Source organism: Stigmatopora nigra, chromosome 9 (genome assembly GCF_051989575.1).
Source record: "Stigmatopora nigra isolate UIUO_SnigA chromosome 9, RoL_Snig_1.1, whole genome shotgun sequence".
Classification (NCBI taxonomy): Eukaryota; Metazoa; Chordata; class Actinopteri; order Syngnathiformes; family Syngnathidae; genus Stigmatopora; species Stigmatopora nigra.
The window spans coordinates 4,053,027-4,068,464 of record NC_135516.1 but is presented as its reverse complement, the minus strand read 5'-3'; the positions used below and the strand labels follow the sequence as shown (position 1 = coordinate 4,068,464).

Sequence of the window (15,438 nt, the reverse complement as noted above, 5' to 3'; positions counted from 1 at the left end):
GCGATTGTTAATCATACATATGCCGTACCGCTTATCCTAATGGGCGGTGCTGAAGCCTATCCAATCCAAGTACGCCATTGGTAGGAGACACCCTGGATCGCCAGCCAATTGCAGGTTCAATCACAGATTTGTACCTTCCTGTGTGGAGTTTATATGTGCATGTCCTAGCTGGGCTAGCATAGATTTTCATCCAGGTATACTCTGGTTTATTCCCACATTCCAAAACCATGCAGCGTTTGTTGGTTGAACACTCTAAATTGCCCCTGCAATTGGCTGGTCTCAAATTCACGGTGTCCACCGCCTGGTGCCCGTAGTTAGCAGGGACAGGCTCCAGCAACCCTTGTGATCCTTGTGAGGATAAGCGGTATGGAAAATGAATGAATAAATGAGTGCTAATTGAATTATTTGACATCTCGATCTCTCTCTTTGACTTTAGGAGTTGCAGTTTGAACGTCTGACCAGAGAGTTGGAAGCCGAACGGCAAATTGTTGCAAGTCAGCTGGAGAGATGCAAGCTTGGCTCTGAGGCTGGAAGCATGACGAGCATCAGGTGTGTTCATAGTCTTTGTTCGCTTGCTTGTATGTGTTTGTGCGTGTGTCCAATCCCTCAGATCCCCTTCTCTGAATGCCTGCTGGTACCAGCTGTGCTCTTGTAATTGACTGGATATCCAGCAGGTTAGATTTAAGTGACCCTGCTTGATTTATGTCCATGTTATGGATGCAAATGAGTTATCTGTATACAACTACACCGTTAATATCCATAAAAGAGCATGTTCGCGTCTGTGTTTTGCTACTCTGGCCTTTAGTGCCCTGGACTTCCATGGTGATGGTATAGGTTTGATTCCTCGGTGGGGTTATTCATTCATTCGTCTTCCATACCGCCCATCCTCGAAAGGGTTGCGGGGGTTGCTGGAGCCGAACCCAGCTAGCTTTGATCGAATAGGCAGACTACACCCTAGACTGCTCGCCAGTCAGTCTTGGGGAACACAGAGAGACAGTCGACCATTCACTCTCGTAATCACACTGCCACCGAGCGGGAATCGAACTCAGATTGCCCGCACTTTAGTCAGGTGGAAGAACCACGGCAACATTGGATGGTTCTTGGGTGGGGTGAGAACACGAAAAGGCGTGCAGTAACGTTACCACCAATATCAGACTGGTTGTATCCAGATTGCACAGTCTTATATCAATGAAGGGCGGTACAGTAATATAATATCTCCGACTTCCGCAGACTCAACAAAAGTGATCAATCAATGTGCTAAACCCATACTATATGGAGTCGGCAAAATCCATTCGTTGTTTTAAAGCCTACAGTAACTACTACATCATCTGTGATTTATTACTAGATTTGAACCAGAGTTCATAGTAACCTTTCCGCCTGTTATTTATTTACAAAATTATTTGCATTATTGATCATGTTGGAAAGCTTATGTCCTAGTGCACTCGACAATTGTTATTTAATGTCAGAATGGTCACTTTCTGGTTGTATCAGGAGTAACGAACACGCGGCTCTCGAGCAACATGCGGCTCCCGCCCAAAATTCATCAACATCTTTGCTTCTTATCATGTTTTGTATGTACTGTGGTTCTTCGCCTCATTTCATCTTTCATGTTTCTCTTATTGTTATTCTTTCTTAAAACACATTCATCAGAGCCCAGTACAAACAAATAATACATTGTATTCAAAAAATAATGTGGCAGATTTTATTTTTGTATGCTGCTTCTGATGTAAAGTTGGGCTTTTTGACTCTCACGGTTTAAAATATTTTTCTCTTTGTGTCAAACTTGTTCTCTACACCTGGTATAGTTTCATACTTGCCAGATGTCTCAAAAGGAGTATTTCCCCTCTCAGTGACAGTGTGAATGTGTATACATCTATGAAAAGATGATTATTTCTATATGTTCACTGTGAAATATACTTTACATTTGACTGGACTTCAGCACCCTGTTATCTTCAACAGGGAATAGTGATAAAAATATATTTTCTTTTCTTGACCAATTTGTGCTTATCCATTCATTTTTTTGCTTCCCCCCAAAATATGAAAACTATTCATGAAGTTGAACAGTTTTGTGCATTTTATCCCTCATAGATTAACAGCTTTTGTGGTAAAAATAATCTGAAATTAATGGTCTCTTAACTGAGGGACTGGCATCTTTACAAATACTTATCTTCTATTAATCCAGACTGAATTATTTAAAAAATAAATAAAATGATCTAATCATACCACCACCCATGTGGACTCATTTTAATCTAAATAAAAACATTCTCAACACACCGAATATTGTAATGTGTAGGTATAATGCAGGACATTCTGACCACTATTGTGCTAAAACATTAAAACATGTTTTCTAAGGACTGTTGAAAATCAAAAATTATATCATTTTTAAAAACATTGATTAATGTGAAATTCCTCATTAAATAAAGGTTAGTTTAAAAAGATAAAAGCACAAAGGACGAGGCACACATTGAGACAGAACAGACGTTCTTACGAATGATTCATATTTGATAATGGGAATGTTTAATGTTTAGTTATTCGAGGGTTAAAGAAAAATACTGAAATCAATAGATTGGACTTTACCAATGGCGTCACAAAACTAATACATCTATAGACATTCCTTCCCCTTCTGATTAGTTTCATTACTGTGGAGGCCAGCATTTTTATTTACTATTTTTTTTTCTCCAATTTTTTTACAGGTGGTTAATACATGTTGTGTATGAAATTGAAACAACAGGAACGCTGCCAATATAACCCTTTTTTTTTAATGGAGCCCAAGATGCAATCTTGCTGGCATTCTGATTAATGAATGACGTCTTATGGTCCTTCAGACTCCAGTTTAAACTTGTACGGTAAAATCTTATGATTTCCAGACCCATATTCCCACTTTCAATTTTGTATTCCATAATAAAAACAATAAGTATCCCTCTATGTATAGTATTCTTTTTACATGGAGGCATATATGCCCTCTACTGGCTCCTTTAACTCTTGTGACGTCATGCTTTGTTAAGAAAGCGGATGGCAACGTTACCTAAAAGATTTTTTCTTTGTGTGCAATTTAATTAACATGACTTGTCTAGGTCTTGATTGTTTATTTTTAAATACTCTTTAACATGTTAACATAAGACTATCATTTATTTGGTGTTAAAATTCATGAAAGTGGGCCTTTAGAACCAACGTAGGTCAAACTAGCCTCTTTGCAGCTTTTTCATTGGAGCTCAGCATGGCCACATCACACTTCCATGTTCTGCATGTGCCAGCGTGGGTTTTCCTACGGTATTCAAGTCCAAAAAAACATGCGAGGTTGGTTGATTGAACACTCTAAATTGTCTCTAAGTATGAATGTGTGTGAACGGTTGTCTGTTTCCTTTTAGGCAGGGTGCTCTCTGCCTACTGCCCAGTTAGCTGGGACAGGTTCCAGCTCCAACCATGCAGGGAAAATGAAAGAATGAATGGATTAATTTAAGGTCTTTATGTTTTGTTGATTGCAGGTAAACTGTGTATGATATAAACATGCAGTTGGTTTATGCTTTGGTGTTTTGTCCACTCTCAGTTAATATATCCATATTTGAAACAGTATTTCTGGAACAAATAAAGGTATATTGCTTTAGCCTTTCTTCAACATGATGCATGGTTAAAAATCCTTTTTCACGGTCTCTTTCACACACCCACACAAATAACACTCAATCAGTTATTTTCACTTTGATTTAGTTAAATTAGAAGGAGTGCCCTCTGTCTGAGACGAATTGCTTTTTCACCAGCATTATAATTCTCATGTCAGCTTGAGAAGTGACCCAACAAAGAGCGTGAAGATGCTATTTGATTACATTGGTCAATGAATGAGTTTGGTTGTTCAATGCATTTATCTCTTCAATATGTTCACAAAAAAAGGCTTCTGTCTGGTTGAAAAAAAAACTGCAGCAGTAATGTCAGGCTGTGAATGACCTGGAGCAAAATATTTGTGAAACGGCTGTGCACATTCTAACACAGTAATTGGTTGACATCGTGCATTGTTATAAATTGACAGTGTGCCTTATAATTCTGTAAACTTTATGTACTAAATGTGTTTGTGCTTAAGACAATCAAATCTATTCTGTTGAAGCATAACAGCAGTACACTACTCTAGTAAAGAGTTTAAGATACATATTTGGTAATAATAAACAATATAAATGATGTTGGCGGAACAGCAAGTGGTCACAGTGTGGTTAGCGTGTTGGCCTCATATTTCTGGGGTTGTGGGTTCAATCCTAGATCGGTCCTCACTGTGTGGAGTTTGGATGTTCTCCTCAGGCTTGGGTGTGTTTTGTGCTTAGAATGAATGTGAGCGTGAATAGTTGAATGGTTGTCCGTCTCCTTTCCATATCCCAAATTACATGGCAATTCTTTGTTATTGATAAAAACATATTCTTGAATTATGTTGCTTTTTTGCATTACCACGTTCTGTCAAGTGAGCCCTAAATATTAGCGTAAATATTATTTGTAATTAGAGAGGGCACAATCATTATTCAAATACCCAGGCAAGCATAGAATCAGAGTGATTTGTTACAAAGAATGAACCTATAGCTGCTAATTAATCTCAGGAACCTGAATAAATTAAGATTTTTTTCCTTATATCATCAAAAAATGGGGCTCGGAGTTATCCACTACTCAATTGAAATGAGACAAATAAAAAAATCATCATGTGATAAATCAGTCAAAAGTATGAAAAAAAATGTCAATTAATACTTCCTCTTGCGTACAATATCAATAAAAAACTGTTCCCATGGCAACTGAATATGATTTTCTCCACTAGTTTCGTCTACAGTAATTCGCTCAATTATGCCCTTCCTTTTTTTCTGGGTCTGGTGCCACTGTAAAATGTTAGGACCCATTGGGACCTTTAAATTAAAAAAAATATGCCCACTATTGGTGCAATGGAAGTAATAGTTTTGGACTCTACAGAATCACATGAACTTTGCTCCTTGTCCAATCCAAACTAGACCGATACGGACACACTGGTTGTGCTGCTCACATGACTTTGAATCAGTCTATGTGAAAGTATCACTCTTTTGGAAGGTGCAATCCAGAAGATGATCCTTCAGATTCATACAGTATGTCAGAAATACCACTTGCGATGATTTTTCTTGAGATTTTCCCTTCAAATTAACACATTTATACTCCCTATTAAAACCATGAATAAGGATGAGAAAATTGTGAATCTAGGGACGTCTTATATGAGATAAATTATAAAACTAAACGATTTTAAAGCAGTTTAAGAGTCCGGCTTGTACACGGAGGCGGCTAATATGCTAAAAAAATATAATACTAACAAAGTTATAAAGGAAAAACCTCGGAAAGTATCAAGACAGTGATAAGGGGAAGACTGTTGAGCATTGCTTAGACTCACTACATATACATTTACTTTTCTATGTGAATGACACAAATGGTAGAATAAAAGTAAAGTCGGCTCTGCCCAGAAAGGACCACATGATCTCCTGAGATGGGCCCGTCTGATAGGAACATGACAAGACTGCCTGAAATTATCATGGCGATTTGATTTGTGCACACTTAGGAAATCTGAGATGCCACACCTTTGTAGTTTATGCATCTTAGACCGGCTGAGGGAAAGAACTAATAGTTCCTGTAACTCATCATACACCTCTCAAGGCAAAATGTATTATAAGCCAGGATCCCATACTTTGTGTTTATAATTTCAATAGCTCTGGACTCTTATAGATTCAGAAAAGATTGTAACCTGTATGTTTTTCTTTATTTTGCAAATTACTTCCTGCCATTGTGATTATGTGACTATGTAACATTCTAACCTTAATTTTAACAAGGTTAAATGAATCTGCCTTATCTCTTAAGGCTTAATAGTACAAACTCAAGATTGGCACAAGCAAATATACCTAGAAAAGTTAACTTTGAGTCCTGAACAAAGAAAAAACTCTAGCCTATTATCTATGTCAGGCAAGCATGTGTGATTTGATATTGAATAGTGCAAACTTGTTGGAGGCAAGCTCCCCTGGAAAAAAATTAGACCTATCCACACGGCCAAGTCAAAAAGCAAAAAGTGATGATGAATGAGTGTCAAGTGCTGGCTGCTAAGCGAGTGTGGGAGGTTTGGCAGTTCCACTGTGTGGCGCATGATAAAGACTTATAAAGGTGCTAATGAGTCCTTCAGCTCTGCTTTTGTTTCCTGCCTTAATCAGTCACCACAGGTCACACATTGTCTATGGCAGCATCTGCCACTGTTTTGTCACTTCAAAAAGCGCAAACCCTGTGTCTACAATTTCATCACACAGCGGGCGTTAAAAAAAAGTTGCAAATTTCAGTTAAAGGACATTCCACCATGCAGACAAAGAGAAAATTAACTAAAAATGAAAATTGGAAATCCATCATTCTCATTGTACGTTTCATGTGCTAAATGTCTGATGTCCAGTGCATTATTCAGGCCTGAATCTGTGTTCTTTTCATAAGATTAAAAAAAGAATGATGTAAGAATGGTTATATAGCATAAAATCTAGAAAGCTTGCGTTAACGTATAGACATTGGTACCTTTACTTACAAAAATATTGCTTGGATATATAAATATTGCTTGGATATAAAAATATTGCTTGGATATAAAAATATAACTTGGAATTATCTTAAGTAGAACACATTTTACATTGAAATAGTAAAATCCATTCAGTAATCTTTAATTCTACCCTCTAAATTATGAAAATATACCAATTTTGTATGAAATATGTATGCAATGTATGCATGCAAAGAGAAAAACAAGACATTGGACAATAGAGTAGAATTGTGCATGCATAGCTAAAGCCGAATGAGGCAGTGAACATTTGGCAGTTAAGTAAACATACATGCACACACAAGTACAACTTAACAATTATGTTACGCACTTAGAAAAAACTGAGGAAACAACTCAATGACGAATGAGGGTTTTTATTTTAGTATTGTACTATACACTTGCTTCTCTCATTTGTGGTATCACTAGTATAATTTGTGTTTTCTATAACATTTGCAACAACTCACTTTACCTGATGATACTTCTACTTCTAAAGGCATGGTATTTTTTTTCCTTATTAAGTATGCAACATGAATATCATACTTTGCTCTGATAAATACCCAAATCATACATCGTTGAATCGAGCTTTCCACTCTCTTGCACATGTAAAAACACACAATACAAAGACAGTCTGTTTTTTTTTTGGCTGTGTATACTTATGCAACATTTGTCTAGTAATTCGTAACACCGTCAGACTGCCTGCTAGTGTGACTGCTGAACAGCGTTTGTGCTTTGCAAATCAGCGTGCTTCCAAGAATTGGATTTAGTGGGACACTGTTCCGAGAGGTGTACTTTTTTTTCTTCCTTGTAAATCTCACATTTGATGGGGGGCCAAAGGTTCTCAATTCTTTTCATGTCATTAGTTTTTTCTTCTTTTAGACCATTTCTTGCCAGCCACACTTTGGAGCATGATTCCACATTGAAAATCATGTTTTTTAAGGATGTGGACTGCCCTTCTGTACCACTGCTTGAAGAAGGTATCTTCCAGAAACTGGCAATTAGCTTGACACCATCCACAACCTGATAGGTTAATGCCTTATTTTGCACTCTGGTTTGTCCACAGACTTCTTGCGACCCTATAGACTATTTTGAATGAAACACTTGATTGTTTAATGATCACGCTACAGAAGCTTGGCAATTTTAGAAGGGATGCATCCATCTTCAAGATATCTCACGTATGGATCTTTGTCATAACTAAACAAGTCATTGAGCCTTGTGACAAGTTTCGGACATTACCAGATTGGTAAATCCCAATGCAGCATGTAATTTACCTTTTCAGAATGCAGAGATTGCTGATGTAACTAACAAGTGACATTGCCTAATTCTTCTTTACTGTAGTTTGAAATAACATCTGACTAGCAGGAAACAAAGAATTTCCTTACTTATTAACAAATTCAAACTGACAAATGATGATTCTAGGGCTTTGGAAAAGACTGCTTACATTTGAATGGAACAGTACCAAACGATGTGGCTGAGCAGATGTAACATGGATTGTTCGTAGCATATTTTCTTCATATTGTTGTTATTTTTAAATCTAAATATGATTCAGGAACTATTGTTGTTCAGTCTGGGCTCTTATGAATAAGAGCATCAGCTAAATTTTAAAAAGTAAACAGGCATAACGGACTCTGTCTCTAGTTTAGGGGTCTCGTAGCAAGGCCATGAGTGAGTGATTTCTTCTTCTTTCTACATTCCTTTATTTTAATGCTTAATTTTGTGAGGATTTTATCTTCATGTGCATAGTTAATTATGTCAGTGTACACTTTACCCGGGTTTTAGTCTTTATGCAAATTCTACAGCTTGATGTTGTGATTCTCAGCGTGAAAATTGTGCCACATGGTGCTGCTTTTTTACTTTGTCATTCTTCTGTTCTGCGACTCTCTGGATGCATTCATTGTACGTGTACGCATGGGCGGGTGAACTGAGCCAGAGGCTTGTTTTGCGCTACTCAGTGACGTGATGGAACAACATTGAAACACGGGTATAAAGGAGGGGGTGCAGTGTGACTGCTTCAAGGTGAAACAGAAGCGGCAACTCCTGTAACATGGCTGTTGCTTTTTAGATGAAACTACAGCATAGAAGAGGAAAACTGAAATTAGTGTATCAATATCATCAAACTAGTATTGATATAAAAAAACAACTGATACTGATTTAATGTGACTTGCAACTATCTATATTAGGGGAGACAATCATTCACACTCACAATGAGACGTCCACCAAGTGGGAATTGATCCCACGCTTGACCGCCCCGAAGTCAGGTCGGTGAACCACTATATACCATCAGGTATCTACAAATTAACACAAAATGTCAGTAGGTCACTAAATGTCTCCGGAAAAAAAACATAATTGTTCTTTTGTTTTCATGCAGAGAACCCACAAGTCTTTCTTGCATTTCATTTAACTTCTGGCTTATAGTCAAAATGGCTGCCTGTCGCTGGCCAATTTTGTGGTTCACGGGAGGTGCCTACTCCCAGTCTCTGCCTCATGCACTGTTGGAACATTTATTCTGATGATGTGTGTGGGGGAAGCGCTTTTTATCCACAAAAGATAGCAATCAAATTAAATAATTGGAATGAAAATGAATGAAAACAAAGAAAACCATTTTTATCATTTTACTCCTGCAGTTGGAACATTTGAGAGATGAACCAACTTTCTTTCTTAAATGTGGACATTTTTCCTCCATATTAATTATGTCATCTTTTAAAATACAGTGGCACCTCTACATATGAGCTTAATTTGTTCCGGGACTGAGCTCGTATGTCAATCTTCTCGTAAATCGAACGAACGTTTCACATTGAAATGAACTTAAAACAAATTAATTTGATCAAACCCTCTGAAAAAACACCAAAAACAGGATATTGAACACGGAAAAAATGCAACGCCCCGCTCAGTGCTCGCAGAGACGTTACAAAGAGGTATAGTTGCGACCAGAGATATTACACGAGGAGTCGCAGGGGAGAGACCCAGTGCTGCTGATCTTCTTATGAGCAGCCAACAAGAAGTAATATACTATACTGCTCGTATTAGCGATCACTCCGGTATTCACACTGAGTGGTGGAAAAAACACTGAAAAAAATACAACGCTCAGCCCAGTGCCCCGTAGATCGCTACACGAAAGAGATGCGGCAAAAAATACAGTGCGCTACAATGATAAACAGCCTCTCATGTCTTGGCCACCTGGCTTTCTCGCGTCTCTATTTTTTTCTCGTATCTATAGATAATTATTTGCTTGAAATTTCACTTGTATCTCAAGCTGCTCGTATGTAGAGGTGCTCATATGTAGAGGTGCTCGTATGTAGAGGTACCACTGTATGAGATAAAACAGGACTACATATTCAGACAGTACCCACATATTGGCCAATTAGCTGAAGTCCAGGTGGGGAAAAATGAAGCATATCATTTCAACATACACCCGGGTTTTTTAGCAGCAGTTTTGCAAGTACCGTGTTTTTCATCTTAGCGGACTCAGAGGTCGAATTTCATTCCCTCCATAGACATTATGAATTTGATAGTTTGTCCCTATCCAATGTATTACTGCACATAATGTTTATTTTTGTTGTGTCCCAAAACACTGGTTTCGCCCACTCAATTTCCACATTGTAAAAGGTTTCTGTTACTTATAATTTTGTCCAGGTGTTAGAATTAAATTTCTTCTTTGCATCAACCCTCTTCCAGCAACAACAAACATTTCTTAGCGGCAACCAGGTGTACCCAATCCTACCAACAATCTGTTTTGTAATTCACTCACTAGATTCTCAATCTATCAGTTAACAGAGTGTCACGTTAAAACCTGCTTTTCTTCTGTTCTTGTTTTAAATTACCCCCTTCAGACATCTAATACTTCTTATAACTTCGGAGCATTCACTCTAAAGGCGTAATTGACTAATGCTTCCAGCTGCTGTCCTCAAAGCTTGATCAGATTTTCTTAAGATGCTGAGTATGCGCACCACATGAGTGACATTATGGATACTCTCTGGTTTAATTATCCCATTCGCAAGTGCTGCTAATACTGCTGACATTTCTATCATGGATGATTCTTTACTACTGAGAGGCTCGACACAGTTGAGTTTTGTTCTTTATAGCCCGTGACAGGCCAGCATTCCCCAGCTCACCAGAGTGAACATGATGTACTTTAGGGCCATGAAGTGGAAATGAGATTTGACAGAATGTTCACAGTTCACCCCATCTTATACAATCTAAATTGGTAGCAGGAGAGCTGTCGATGGAGAGCTATTACCACTGTCACCACAATTGCAGAGGCTGACTACATATCATTGTGGTCAGTTTACAACATTTGTTAGCTTTAGATGTAGGTTTAAGAAAGAGTTTTGTGACTCAACAAATACTAGAGTGTTGAGGTTTCTCAGTGTTGACAAATACTGGAAGTAAAATTATGACTCCTATCGGTATAGCATTTTTTTTTACATTGTCTGTTTTAATTACAATTTTTACAACTTGAAGTAATTGTAAAATACTGTATTTCCAGTATAAACAGTACCTTGGAAAAGTATTCACCCTCCTAGAACTTTTCAAACTTTTGCTACGTTACAGGCTTAAAAAATCTCATCTCATTTTATGAACTGCTTTATTCTCTTTAGGGTCGCGGGGGTGCTGGATCCAATCCCAGCTGTCATCGGGCCAAAGGCCGGGGGCACCCTGAATTGGTGGCTAGCCAACCACAGGGCAGAAGTAGACAAACAACCATTCACGCTCACACTCATACCTAGGGGCAATTTAGAGTGTCCAATCAGCCTAATATGCATGTTTTTGGAATGTGGGAGAAAACTAGACTACCTGGGGGAAACCCACGCAGGCCCGGGGAAAACATGCAAACTTCACACAGATGGACATGACCTGGATTTGAACCCAGGACCTCAGAGCTCTTTAGTTGATGTCAAGACTCAACAAGTGGGAAACAATCGTAAAATGTAATGAAATTTATTGGATATTCTAAACTTTTTAACAAATAAAAAACAGTGGTCCGTGAAATATATTTCAGCCCTTTTAGCCTAGCAAACTCACTCCAGAAGTTCAGTGAAGATCTCTGAATGATCCAATGTTGACTGATGATGATAATTAGAATCAACCTGTGTGTAATCATGTGGTCATCAAATTCACCTGCTCTGTGATAGTCTTAGGGTTCTGTTTAAAGTGCAGAGAGCATTATGAAGACCAAGCAACACACCAGGCGGGTTCGAGGTACTATTATGGAGAAGTTTAAACATTTCTCAAGCTTTAAACATCTAAAGAAGCACTGTGAAAAAACTCATATTGAAATGGAAGCAGTATCACTCTGAATCAACTGCAGAGATGTACTGCTGAGGTGGGTGAGTCTGTCCATAGGACAAGAATCATTGTACACTGCACAAATCTCTCTTTAATGGAAGAATGGCAAGAAAAAAGCAATTTCTCAAAGATAGCAATAAAAGTCTTGTGTAAAGTTTGCCCCATGCCACCAGGGAGACACAGCAACGTGGAAGAAGGTGCTCTGGTCAGATTAAACCAAAATTAAACTTTTTGGCCGCAAAGCTATGTTTGGTGTAAAAGCAACATAGCCCATCACCCTGAATGCACCATCCTCACTGTCAAATGTAGCGGTGGCAGCTTCATGGTTTGGATCTGCTTTTGTTCTGCAGGGACTGGCAAGATGGTTAAAATTGATGAGAAGATGAAATGAGCCAAATTCAGGACCATTCTGAAAGAAAACTTGTTGGGGTCTGCATAAGACCTGAGACTGAGACAGATTCATCTTCCAACAGGACAATGTGAATCTGAAAGGGCTGAATAAATATTTATTAATTAATATTTTTTTAATTTTTATGGTTCAAACAAGCCATTCTAAGACAACATTGATTCACTTACTCTCAGAATGTCCAGTTTTTTCATGAAGTCAGCCCTGAGATTGTATTTTTAATCAGGTTTAAAATTTGTCACCATCCCCTCATTTACCTCAATCATTTAAAGGACAGTAAAATGCCGACATTACTGTGAGCCTTTTACCTGGTCTTCATGAGGTAATCTGAATTCAATTTTTAAAAAGTATGAAAAAAATAGTATATGACCACTGGGCAAATTATTTGGACATGACAACACAGAAACTGAATTGTACAAAACTTAACAAAATATTGCTTGTGACCAATCAGCTGACTAGATAATTTTGCCTATATCAGACCATGCTAACTTGCCACTGTCACCAACATTTTGCAATCTTTTTGTTTTACATTCATTTTTCCCCTAAATATAATGCACAAAGATGATAATCCAAACAAAAAATCACTGTAATAGAAATATGATAAACCTATGATGAAGTGGTGAAAATCCAGCTTGTCTGACTTTAACTGGTGTCAGTGTTAATAAAAAAGATGAAGTCTGATTTTATTAGGGTAGAAAATAAGTCCATCTCAAATGCCCTTTAAGAATAACGTAGTGTTGCTTTCATGTTTTTGTCCCTGAGATACTTTACAGTGATGTGAGACAAGGTATAAATGGAATCGTGTATGACACTAAACTATGACATTTGGACACAATGAGCACTTTCAGGCACAAATGATTCTTCTTTACCAAAGTTGACGTTCACAAAATGCGTACTTTGGATGGACCCTAAAATGCCAAGAAATTCAAACCCAGCCGTTCTTGGTCAGTATTTACAATGCAGAAGCCTATGATGTTTTTTCTCTTCGTATCTGAAAAGCAGTTCAGAGTAAATGAATCACAATGAGATATTGGCTACCCAAATCCATCTGGTATTATCGTAAATGGTATCATTACTGCTGATAGTTCACAAGATCCTGGTGGATCTTTCTTTTAGTTTCTGTGTGCTGTTTACTCAATTGGTGGTCTGATAATCTTGAGGCACTGTTGACATGAGGGGCTGACTATTGTGGTCAGCACTGATAAGAGATACTATGCAGGCACAGTAATAGATGGATTACAGACTACAGCCTGGGTTCAGCATGTCTATGTTGGGTGGGTAAAATAACAGGATTTTCAATGCTATATCTGGCATTCACTACTATAAGCTTTACTGGATTCATCAGGGGAGCCTTTGTTTTACTGCATATTTTCATTTTCTGGCTGTTACACTCTTGCTGCTTTTTTTTTCACTCTGTCATTTCTGACCTACTCCAACAGCATTTTTGTTCCTTCAGACTGAATTTGTGAATAGATGAGGCTCATATTCTCTCCGCAGACCCCAAAATATATCATTAACTCATTAATTGATTCTTTTTTTCAAATACAGTATAATTTTCATAAGGGGTGTTTTTACAAATGAAACATCAAAAACTATTGCAAGAAAATACTATAAACTTAATGTCATAGGTCAGATTAATGGGTAAACATTGGCTGCCAACTTGGCAATTGAGAAGGGATTTTGTTTTGTAATGTGATCACACCATGCCCAATAGTGAGGAACAAAAAAAAAACTGGGTCATCATAATGTTGAGTGAATATAATGAAAATATTATTAATTGAAAATGCTTACTGCGATTGGCTGACTACCAATGCAAGGTGTCTCCCGCCTGGTGGTCATCGGAGATAGGGTCCAGCACTTCATGCATCCTTATGAGGATAAAGAATTGAGAAAATCAATCAATGAATGAATGAAAATGCCTTTAGTGGTCAAGTGATTGAGTGGTTAGAATGTTGGCCTCACAGTTCTGGGATCCAGGGTTCAATCCCAAGTTAGGATCCTCCTGTATGGAGTGTGCACGTTCTCCCATGGCTTGCATGGGATTTCTCTGGATGCTCCAGTTTCCTCTCACGTCCTAAAACATACATGCTGGGCTTCTTGAACACTCTAAATTAACTTTAGACATGAGTGTGAGTAGTTGTCTGTCTCCCTGTGCCCTGTGATTGGCTGTCCACCGATCCTGGTGCCCGTAGTTATTAGGGACAGACTCCAGCACCCCTGCGGCCCTTGTGTGTACGAAAGAGAGAGAAAGTCCAAGTATTATTTGTTAACAAAAAAGAATAAATTTGTGGCTCTGTGACTACTACTACAAACTAATTTTACTGCTAATACTGATTATTAGAAACTCTAAGAAACCACAAACCACAGTGACTGGTGAGCAAAATAGTCAACATCCTGCCCTGTTCTGCATTTTTCTGGGAACCATTGTTGAAAAATTGGCGCAAAGTAAAATTGTAATGTGCGGTCAAATTCTGGCACCTTTGTCTTCCAGTAGAACAGGGGTGGCCAACCCGCGGCTCGCGAGCCGCATGCGGCTCTTTGCCCGGTTTCATGCGGCTCTTACGTCCATATCAAAGTTTGTATTTGTGTTTTATTTTTATTTGCGTGTGCGCTTCGCTTGAGTTCAATACGGTATTTTCGTCCAATGCGCATGTGCTCGGGATGAAAATACCTCAAAGTTTCCCAGTAGGAGCAAGGTCATTTAAGTAAACGTTTTTAACAGAGTGGGAGAGCTCCCGTGAACCAGAAGCGACAATGAACAGCGTCGCGCACACAAAATTATCCCAAAGATCGAGCGTCGGCTGAAAAAGCCACACCCCCTGCGAGGCAGACCAAGGCGAGAGTGCTCAGCCGGGAGCAGCCAATAGGAGAGTGAGGCGTACACCACGTGGTGGGCGCGCTACTTAAAAGCCATTCATAATAAATGACAGCTCACAAGGAGCGAATGTTGCGCAAAAATAGGCTCTGATTTTATGCCAGAAGTCCCACTAAGTAACATGCATAGCAAAAGAAAAACGCTATTGTAAATTATTATATTTTTGTTTGTGGACTTGGTTGAACTGAGAGTTTGTCTGTGTGAGACAGTGCACACAATGTTCATTGTTGATAATGACTGGCCTGTACTGTTAGTGCTGTAGGAGTCAATTTATGTCATTACTATGCTGGTGTGTGACATTTACAATAAATCTGGCTGAGCAAAGGTATG

The 15,438-nt window shown here is 38.4% G+C and overlaps 1 protein-coding gene across 12 annotated transcripts in view; it reads left to right on the top strand.

The window, feature by feature from the left end:
• Positions 1-15,438, top strand: part of ctnnd2b (catenin (cadherin-associated protein), delta 2b) — a 117,610-nt gene that overhangs the window by 40,931 nt on the left and 61,241 nt on the right. For all 12 annotated transcript variants that reach the window (XM_077723596.1, XM_077723601.1, XM_077723606.1 and 9 more), the window contains one exon: positions 437-549. In XM_077723596.1, coding sequence (XP_077579722.1) covers positions 437-549 — 113 coding nt within the window. The remainder of the gene's footprint in view (positions 1-436; positions 550-15,438) is intronic.